Below are 10,578 nucleotides of genomic sequence, written 5' to 3'. Positions count from 1 at the left end.
GCTTGCTGTGCTAACTTCCATTGGGCTACCACTGTTCTCTCTGGGCTGCATTTATAAGTTTCCTTTCTGTGTAAATGTGGTAAAAAAGACAACTAATGCAGGCTGGGACTTCAGTGTATGCTCAGGATCCATCTGTCCTCCTTTTCTTAAGAGCACAGTGTCACAGCTTCAACAGGAAGGTCACAATAATCTCTCAGCTTAGCTTGAGCAGTAGCCTGGAAATGGCAAAGCTATAACCACGCATGTGTGACCCTTTTTCCCGTCCTTGACTGAGGGGGAAAGCGAGAATGGGAGCATCGGTCCCACTTTCACCTTAGAGAACATGGAAAACATTTGTCTCTTGGAGAGACCTGCACCTACGAGTGAGTTTTAGGTTCTGGATCTGAGGCAAATGTTTCTCACAGCCCCATCACGGTTACCAAAGATGAAAAGACATGGAGTACAGATCCTTAACCTCGCTTTGCCATAATTGCTGCTTGATGCAAAATGGGGATAAAGCTAATAACTGAAATTCAAAGACAGGTGCTGCAAAAGGAATATAAATTATTAGCAGTAGCTGAGCTGAAAAGCTTTGGGTTTTAGATCAACACCACTTTGGAGTCTGAATAGCAACATTAGCTCGACCGCACTGCACTTACTGCACACATTATATACTTGGCTGTCTAAAAACTGCTGAACATAGATAACACATCCAAATTAAAGGTCACCTGGAAAGAACCAGTCATATGCCCTTCTTCTTAATGTTACACGATCCCAAATAGCGTAATCTCTGTGGGTTTTTTTCCTTTTTTCTTCATATGTAAGTTATAAGTTTGGGTTCTCTTTGGTCTGGAAGGGTTATGTAGTGTCTGGAAAGCAACTCAATGATCAGGAACCAAAGGAAGGACAACTAACCATGCTTTGGGCAGAGCCTGGTGACTCAGAGCAGCTGATGCGACTGACTGCTGCTGAGAGGAGCGGATTTTCAGTCTGACTGCACAGAGCCATTCGCTTGCTTTATTTAAAGTTGACTTTTTAGTCACATCTTCAGTTTTACGACAGTGTAGAGTTCCACTTCATTTTAAAGGAAGCATTTAGCATAAAGCCTGAGGTTTTGTTACGTTGAATCATGGAAAGCAATACTCAATTTGTTTGAAGCTACATACAAGTCTTCGGCAAAGCCAAGCGAGTCCCCAGGTATCCCTAAATCTACGATGGACACGAAAGCACTACAGTCGAGAGAAACTTCCGCACATCCCCTCACTTAAACCCCTTCAGCTCGGTTTGTCGGGGCTTTGGAAGCCGAGACGTCTTTCTAACGGCTCCCAGCCCCAGGACCGCCATCCCTCAGCCGCCGGTTCTGCCTGGAGCACGGCTGCAGCTCGCCCCGCCGCACCGGCAGCGGCTGTTTCCCTGTGGTGTAAGGCGGGGTAGGGGTCCCAACGGTCCGTTACCCCCCGGAAGGGAGCGGCCACCGCTCCCCACCACCCTCCTCCCGCTTCCCACAGTTGCGAGAGCTGAGGGGAGGAGGGAGGGGCGCCGCCCCGCGCATGCCCGCCCGCCCCGCGTGACGTGCGCGGCCGGGGCAGCCCGGCCGGGATCAAAGCGGCCGCGGGGCGAGCCGGGCCGGGTGGTGGCAGCGAGGGGAGCGGTGTAGGGCGAGCCCGCCGGATAAAGCCCTGGGCCGGCTCCACGGGGCGGGAGCGCGGCCAGCCCAGCGGGCTGTCGGCGGTGTTGTTTCTCTGCGTCTCCTCCTCGCCTTGAGAGTGAGGCAGCCGCGCTGTGGGGCATGAGGGGCCGCGGGGCACCGCGCCGTAGCGGCGGCGGTCAGCGCACGGCTTAGCCGGGACGGCGAGGAGCGGCGGGGGAACGGGCGCGGCTCCCTGCATGTGGCACGCGAGGAGAGCCGGGCAGCCCGGCGGCAGCAGAGAGCAGCCGGCCGCGCGGACTTGAGTGCCGGGCAGCGGCGAGCGGCCGCCCGTCATGGATTGCAGCCTGCTCCGGACTCTCGTGAGCCGATACGTGAGTACCAACACCCGGCCGCGGAGCTGCCGATCGGGGTGCTCCTTCCGAGCGCGGCATCGCGGGGGTCGGGGCGGCCCTCTGCCGTTAGTGCGAAAGGCTGCAGGCAGCCCGGCCCCCTGCGCGAACGGCTGTCGGGAGACGTCCCGAGTTTCGGTCGCAGTTGTGCTGCTTGTCCCGTTTGGTCCCGGTGTTTCAGTCCGGTTGTGTTTGGCGGAGCTGGCTGGGTTAAGCAGGCGGGCGAGTGCTCGGGTAATCCTGTCTGTCTGTAGACGCGCGCGGTAGGATTCGAGCGCTCCAAACTTGCTTCGGGGACAGAGAGTTGCCCTTATTTGCTGCTCCCTCCCACTCCCAGAGCTAAAGCAAAGCAGTGCTGCGTTAGAGTGGATCTAGGTGTAGAACGAGGTGCGTAAAGAGCAGATCATTGTGATCCAAGGGCTGGGAACGGCCAGCAGGCAGGAGGATGCGGGTTGCTGCTTTTGGGTGTAGGGAAACTTCGAAACAATTGGGAAGTGATGTTGCAAAGAGGCAGCGGGGATTTCCATGCACGCACAGCTCTTCCTCTCGTGCAGGAAATGCTCTAAGCCAAGAAGCTTTCACGCTCTGACCGTACCTGCGTTTGGTCAGAGCGCTGGGTGTGCTGAGCTTTGTTCACGTAATGCACGCTCAGCTTTTTCATTTGCATTTCTCATTTACGGTGAGGCATAATGCTGGATTTTGTTTATTGCTTGTATTATTCTGCGGGATTAGGAGAGAATAGGTGAGTACTGAACTCAGGGACCTGTATAGGGATCCTTAGAAAGTAACCCCGAGGGGAGGAGGAAGTACTGTAGGAATGATGAGGTGTGAGAGAAGTCAGCTGTGTGCATGTGCAGAGCTCAGGTGAGCTGTGCTGGGCTCTGTTTTGAAACAAGATCAGTCTGAGTACACTGACCTGGCACTGCTGATCTTCATACACAGAATCACACACAGAATGACCCGGGTTGGAAGGGACCTCAAGAATCATGTAGTTCCAACCCCCCTGCCTGGCAGGGCCAACAAACATACACATTTTACTAGATCAGGTTGCCCAGGGCCCCGTCCAACCTGGTCTTGAAACACCTCAAGGACGGGGCATCCACAACCTCCCTGGGCAGCCCTGTTCCAGGGCCTAACCACTCTGCTAGTGAAGAACTTCCCCTAACATCCAACCTAAATCTTCCCTCTTAACTTAAAACCATTTCTCCGTGTCCTCTGATTGTTCAACCCTTGCGAAGAAGTTTACTCCCCTCCTGGGTGTAGGTTCCCTTCAGGTATTGAAAGGCTGCAATGAGGTCACCCCACAACCTTCTCTTCTCCAGGCTGAAATGTGGGGTTTAGCTGAAGATTTGTGTTCTCATAGCTGATACCTGTTTAAGTACTCCAAAAAAATCATACCGCATTCATTGTGCATAGAGCAAACTGTGATCTCTAGGTATTCTGCAGAACTTGAGCTCTAACCTCTCTTTCAAACTGAGCATCAAATGTGATTGAAATGAGCTTAAGATTAGCTGTAATTTCTATCTTAAAAGACAAGGATGTATGTAGGAACTTGAACGTGGCACTTGGACTTCGAAGTTGCAGACCATCATCATGCACCTGTATTGCTGCTGAGGGTAATTCAGCAGTCTAAAAGCCTGATGAAACACATAGCCCTTGTGAGGAAAGATTTCCTAGATCACTCTGCTTTCTACATTATGTATATGCCGTCTAGGCTGTGCCTGGAGAACTGCCCGGCTATTCCAAGCTGCCTTGTATATTCTCACCTGTTGCTTGCTCTTTTTTGCACTACTTTTTCTTCAGTCGTCAAGTCAGTTTCTTCATTTTTATTTTATATAGAATGAAAATGAATAGTTTGAATGCTGTGCCTGAAACTGACTGCTGTATCTGAGGAACAGATGGATGTGTCAGCAGTGTTGCTCAACAGTTGTTCACCCGAGCCGTGTACAAAGCAGTTATGGTTCAGAAGTGTGGATGTGTTTACCTTTTTCCAGGCTACTTCTTAATGAGGGAGAGCAAGCAGTAGCATTTTTGCAGGAGACAAAGAGATCCAAGGCCATATGTACTAAAGTAAGCTCGTGCTTGGGATTACAGAATCACAGAATTGTAGGGGTTGGAAGGGACCTCTAGAGATCGAGTCCAACCCCCTGCCAAAGCAGGTTCCCTACACCACGTCACACAGGAAGGTGTCCAGGCGGGTCTTGAATATCTCCAGAGAAGGAGACTCTACCACCTCCCTGGGCAGCCTGTTCCAGTGCTCCGTCACCCTCACTGTAAAGAAGTTCTTCCGCACATTGGTGTGGAACTTCCTATGCTGAAGTTTCATCCCATTACCCCTAGTCCTGTCCCCACGCACTACTGAAAAGAGAATGGATTATTTCAAATCTATGCAGAGACTCATCAGCAATTGATAGCCTAGAACTATGAACTGTTGTTTTCCAGGCTGCACCTTGGACTTAGCTGTGGATCTTCCCTGGTGCAGAGCAGTCGCTGCTTGAAGGAAGCTGGAGGTGCTGTTGGGGTAATTGCATTGTACTGATGGAAGCTTCTAATGCAGTGGTGTCTGAGTCCTGTGTAACTGCTTTCCTTTCTCCCTGATACGTGTTCTAGGATGTAAGTTAAATACTATTCAGGACAGTTCATGTCCTGAATGTGCTGGGAGGTTTCCCTGCAACCTCCCCCCGCCCCATTTCCCTTGTTATTGCAGTCACTGTCCTGAAGCAATGCAAAATAGTGCATATCTCAGAGGCTGTATGGAAGCATAGTGATGGCTGGGTGCTGTCAGGTCAAGCTGACGTCAATTTCCTGATTAGCATTTTCTCCTATGTATGCTGTTCACCTGCACAGAGTGTCTCTTATGTTTGTATCTTCCAGACATTGGAACCCTCCTGTGCCGTGGTTGAGTCAGACCCATGTTTGCCATGCTGCTCATACCATATCTTGCATCTCTTTACTGAGAGATAGAATAATCTCCTAGAGGGACAGAGGCAGTGATAATGTTGTCTTACTCTATTTCAAAATGAATATTGTGGTGTTCTGCCTCTTTACATCCATCCTGCATATTTCTTTGCTTTTGCTGTAGTCCTTCCTGCGTTCTGTGGCTGCAGCCATACAAAATTTATAGGGCTGTTGGGGAAGAATAACTGTCTGTGCAGAGGGTGTCTGTTTCACTGCAGTGCAGCTGATCTGATGCTCGGAGTAGTTTTCTAAATGCTTCTTGATCCTCCAGTCTTAAATAGAGCAGTGCGACTTCTTCTTTGGGTTTGAGGATATTTTGCTGCTTCAAATTGTGTCTGTACTGGTGGCATCTTTGAGTAATGAATTAGAATCACCTTTATATACACCTTTCCACCACATGGAACAACAGAACCACTCTGTGGTCATTGATGGGCAAAACTCAGCAGCTTAATGCTGAAGTTGTACATTATTTAGGGGTGAGGGAGGAAATAAGCACATTATCATAATCAATGCTGTGTCCATAGATGATTGATGACCTTCAGTATCGAATTAGATTATTTGGAATACTTGTTCTGTATTATTAAGCAATATGTTTTGTCCATGTAATAACTGGTATTACATCAGCTTTGTCTTTTAACTTGTGCTGTGGGGTCGAAAGGCTTTGCTGATCTCAGGGCTTCCGAAGCTCTTCAGAAGAGATAAGTTGGGAGGTAACTAATACTCTTAAAACAAGTCTCGGTGCCATCATATCTCTCATAAAATGAGCACTGTTTCATTTGCTTAATGAAACATGTGAGTGCCTTGTGCATTCACAATAGCTGTTTATGGCAGACTGTGGATTTGCATATGTGTGTATATTGTTGACTTGAATGTGTCTAGGCAACCTGGAAAACATCAATTTTAGCATATGTTTCTTTGAGCACTGGATGGTCACTCACCATCTTGTGGCAGAAGGCGATGGGCTGTTCTGTATCCATAGGACAGTTGGCTCCTCGTAAGTGAATCACAGAATTGTAGGGGTTGGAAGGGACCTCTAGAGATCATCGAGTCCAACCCCCCTGCCAAAGCAGGCTCCCTACACCACGTCGCACAGGTAGGCATCCAGACGGGTTCCTGCCCAGGTCAATTGCTTGGTATCGTATGATAAATACTGGGCTAGGGCTGTGTTTCTGAGCCCTTCTACTTCTGGTATGTGGTATACTTAGAAATCCTGCTGCTGTATTGTTGCCCCTCTTGTCTTCATACTACTTTAGGAGTACAAGCCTGGCTGTTACATATTTGTTGCCTGTGTAAGCATCTCTAAGGGGTCATAGCAGCATGTAGAGATTCATTTCCAAATGAAAGAATGATTTACTACAGCTCTGGCCTTTGAGAACCTTCAGTTTTATTAGTTTTTCAGTGTGATGTTGATAGAAGGTGGGTGTAACTATTTTAACCTGAAAGCCTGAAAACTGTAAGCTGTGGTGTTTTAGAATTATTTGTCTAAAAGGACAGTCCATTTGTCAAGCAGTTGAGATGATCCATTGTTTTCTAAACCTTGCTAACATCAGAAAGCAGCCCCATGTGCAAGTCCTTGCCTTCCCTCGCAGTCACTCAGCTTGCCCTGAGACTGTATGGCCAGGTGACAGAAGAGCATTGGCTGTATTAGATGTTAGGGGGAAGTTCTTCACTAGGAGAGTGGTTAGGCCCTGGAACAGGCTGCCCAGGGAGGTTGTGGATGCCCCATCCTTGGAGGTGTTCAAGACCAGGTTGGACGGGGTCCTGGGCAACCTGATCTAGTAAATGTGTATGTTTGGTGGCCCTGCCAGGCAGGGGGGTTGGAACTACATGATCCTTGAGGTCCCTTCCAACCCGGGTCATTCTATGATTCTGTGTGTTTCTTATTCAGAGTGCCTCTTTAAATGAATGCTTTTTTTCCCCCAGCTGTCACTTACAGTAAGTCAAAAGAGTTAGTTGTTTTCCTCCAGTGATAGAATTTGACAGAATTTGAAGCTGTCTGTTTTAAATGTCATATGAATGTGTTTATATCCTGACTCTTCCTGCCAGCAGACTGAACTGTATAAAAGCCATCCTTGTTAGGGGTTTTAGGCATATATTTACAGGCCAGTAATTAGTATCTTGCATTTCTTAAGTGTCTGTGTCTGCCCCTGGCATAGGATGCATCTTTTGTTTTTAATCTCTCTCCTGGATGCACCAGTACAGGCTGGGGGAAGACCTGCTGGAGAGGAGCTCTGCTGAGAGGGACCTGGGCGTCCTGGTGGACGACAGATTCACCATGAGCCAGAAGTGTGTCCTTGTAGCCAAAAAAGCCAATGGCATACTGGGGTGTATTAAAAAGAGCGTGTCCAGCAGGTCGAAGGAGGTGATCCTCCCCCTCTACTCTGCCCTGGTGAGGCCTCATCTGGAATATTGTGTCCAGTTCTGGGCTCCCCAGTACAAAAATACCTGAGGTGTGGGAGCCATAGTGGTGAGGCTGGTCTCTTTTCAGTAGTGCGTGGGGACAGGACTAGGGGTAATGGGATGAAAGTACAGCATAGGAAGTTCCGCACGAATGTGCGGAAGAACTTTTTTACAGTGAGGGTGATGGAGCACTGGAACAGGCTGCCCAGGGAGGTGGTGGAGTCTCCTTCTCTGGAGATATTCAAGACCCGCCTGGACGCCTTCCTGTGTGACGTGGTGTAGGGAGCCTGCTTTGGCAGGGGGGTTGGACTCAATGATCTCTAGAGGTCCCTTCCAACCCCTACAATTCTGTGATTCTGTGGATGTCAGTGTGTCACAGGTCTTCCTGATGCTCCCAATCTCACCTTTCTGTTCTGTTGCACGGGAGTGCCACTTGTTCCTGGTGCAGAAGGTATGATAGAATACATTTAAACAGCATAGGTAACTTCTGAATTCCTGTTTCACTCGAGCACCCTTGCTTTGTTTTTCTCCTATCTGCATGGGGTGGGTTGGTTGGTTTCCTCTGGGTAATGAGCCTGGACAGTGTGCTGACATGATGCTTTTCAGCCCCTTCGTCTTTAAAGAGGCAAAGATTGAAAGCTTTGCTTACTTCAAGAGTTGATTCTAATGAGCACCAAGTGTGGCTGGCAGGCACTGGCACTTCTGTATGTATCCATCCCTGGTTGTGTTTAAGAGCCGTTTGGATGCGGTGCTCAGGGATATGATTTAGTGTAGGGTTGTCAGAGTTAGGGTACTGGTTAGGCTGAGGTTGGACTTGATGATCTTCAAGGTCTTTTCCAACCTGGGTAATTCTGTGATTCTGTAGATCTGCCTACCTCCTGCACACTGGTAGTGACTTCTGTTTCATGCTCTTTGCAGCTTTGTAATGTATTTTTCAGGTGTTTTGCTATAATTTGAGTTTCCCAAAGCTCAGCATTATCTTCACTCCCTCTGAAAAAATCAAGCCTAACGAACAAACAACCAGAGGGGCTGCAAACAGGAATTGTGGGGGCTAATTAGCTAATTTCTTTGAGAAAGATGCAATTTGAGATGTATGAAATTAAGACAGTGTGTATGTAAAACAGTTCTGTTGCAAGATGTCAGAGAATGTATTGCAAAGCTGGTTGCTATTGACTACAAGGTATTGCTCACCTATATGCAGTGGATACTTCTGCAATTCAAACCCTTCCAAACACATTCTCTACTCTCAGAGTGTATTTAAGTGACTTAAGTGACCAAGAACTCCTAACCTTGCCATTCTTAGTGTCAAAAAATAACTTGCCGTTTTTCTTTTAATATGAGAACTGTGTAGTAGTTGCTTTTGTCAACTTTTTTATTGCAATATAGTTTTGCTCTTGTGCCACTTGTGGGGTGTCACACGAGCCTTACTGGAAGTAGGAAGCCTCTTCGAAATCATTAGCGGGAATGAAAGAAGATGCAATACAATGTAGCACTCTTACATCTTGAAATCCCCATGCACTGTTGCTCATTCATTCCTTGCTCCTGTCATACCGCAGTAATTGAAACAAGAAAAGTGTCAAGGCGAAATGGGTTTTCTAATGAGCCTGCCTTTTTGAAACTGAAATGCTTAAAGAGCAATAACTGGGCTGACAAGTAAAACATTTCACAGATATCATACCAGGCTGCTGCTTGTGCTGTCAAGGTGGGGATATAGGCTCGTTTAATTTAACAGGACTTAAATGCAATGAGGAAACAGTTGTGTTTTGGAAGAGCTGCGGTGTGATTGACAGTGAGATGCCACCTCTGTGTCATGCACATCCTGGCAGGGAGAGGAAACCAGGAGAAACTTCTGCCACAGAAAAGGCAGAGCAGATGTTTTAGCACCTGTTATATAACTGGATTTGACTTTAATGTTTTTGGTGGTTGTTGTTTTTTCCCCTTAACCAAAATAGCCTGCCTCTCCTCATTTTAAGTCTTATAGTTGGATTATGTTTTTCCACAATAGTGCTTCTTATTCTCCTGGCTTACCATTATGCAGTATGATATTGCATTTCTATTCATGTCATTGTCAAGGGACGTTTCAGTTGAAGTTCATCCTGAACTGAGGCAGAATGACACTGGAATGCTATTATCTTCTCTGCTATAATTGCCATGGCAACAACTGCAGGTAGACAAGGCAAACCAGGAATCCTTTATATCACAGATATCGGGTCTGTGTTTTTCTTCCCTCTTGGTGATGACTCTGGGATGCTTGTGGCACGAGCGTGCACCGAGTCTTCATGAAAAGTGTTTTCTTAGCTTTGGTTTCATTTCACATTGACTTCAATTTTGTTAAAAGTTTATTATTTGTGATACTATATTAAAATTACTATATTGTGTGCCCTGGTGGCGCAGTGGTAGGAATGCCGCTTTGCAACACCAGGGCCCAGGTTCAAATCCCCTGTGGCGCAAGTGGTAGAAGTGCCGCTCTGCTACACAGGAGGCTCGAATCCCGGGGGTTGGGCTCAATGATCTCTAAGGTCCCTTCCAACCCGCACCAGACTATGATACTATGAAAATTGCATGCTTTCTAGGGAGAAACTGGCAGCCTAGCCCAGGTTGTTCTGAGAGATTGATGGGATAAGCCAGACTCTCAAAGTTTGGAACTTCACAGCCCATGGACCATTAAAGCACTTAGATATCTCCTGTGGATCTGGATGTTAATTTATCTGCTCTTCCTTCACTTGTTTTTTTGATGAGGATGAAAGTATTGCCCAGCTCTTTCGCAGGGAGATGTTTTAAGAGTAGTTGAAAGCTTTGAGATAATTAAATACTAGAAAGAAGAAAAGCAGTTGATAATGTAGGCCTATAACAAGTGTATTTAGTGTGGTGGGTTTTTTTTGCCCTCAACGCTTAACTGTTTTACATGTCTTTTTCTTATGCTACCCCTGATTATAACCCCACTCACAGTCCTCCAGTTACACACAGTCACTTGCAGATGTGTGCACATGAGTTCTGTGATATTGTGTGCTGTTCCTCTGACAATCACAGAATCACAGAATGACCCGGGTTGGAAGGGACCTCAAGGATCATGTAGTTCCAACCCCCCTGCCTGGCAGGGCCACCAAACATACACATTTACTAGATCAGGTTGCCCAGGGCCCCGTCCAACCTGGTCTTGAACACCTCCAAGGACGGGGCATCCACAACCTCCCTGGGCAG

At 47.6% G+C, this 10,578-nt stretch overlaps 1 protein-coding gene across 6 annotated transcripts in view; it reads left to right on the top strand.

Moving 5' to 3' along the window:
* The first annotated feature begins 1,334 nt into the window (after window positions 1–1,334).
* The window catches only part of ATP11A (ATPase phospholipid transporting 11A), a 110,620-nt gene continuing 101,376 nt past the window's right edge, over window positions 1,335–10,578 (top strand). For 3 of the 6 annotated variants that reach the window (XM_032441999.1, XM_032442000.1, XM_032442001.1), the window contains exon 1: window positions 1,336–2,001. In XM_032441999.1, the coding sequence (XP_032297890.1) occupies window positions 1,963–2,001 (39 nt within the window). In that variant the 5' untranslated portion in view covers window positions 1,336–1,962. Of the gene's footprint in view, window positions 2,002–10,578 lie in introns of all 6 variants that reach the window. The other 3 variants (XM_032442002.1, XM_015849230.2, XM_015849203.2) reach the window with 3 other exon arrangements.

This window comes from Coturnix japonica, chromosome 1, assembly GCF_001577835.2.
Source record: "Coturnix japonica isolate 7356 chromosome 1, Coturnix japonica 2.1, whole genome shotgun sequence".
NCBI lineage: Eukaryota > Metazoa > Chordata > Aves > Galliformes > Phasianidae > Coturnix > Coturnix japonica.
The sequence above is the reverse complement of the archived record's forward strand: the minus strand, read 5'-3'. Positions and strand labels throughout refer to the sequence as shown.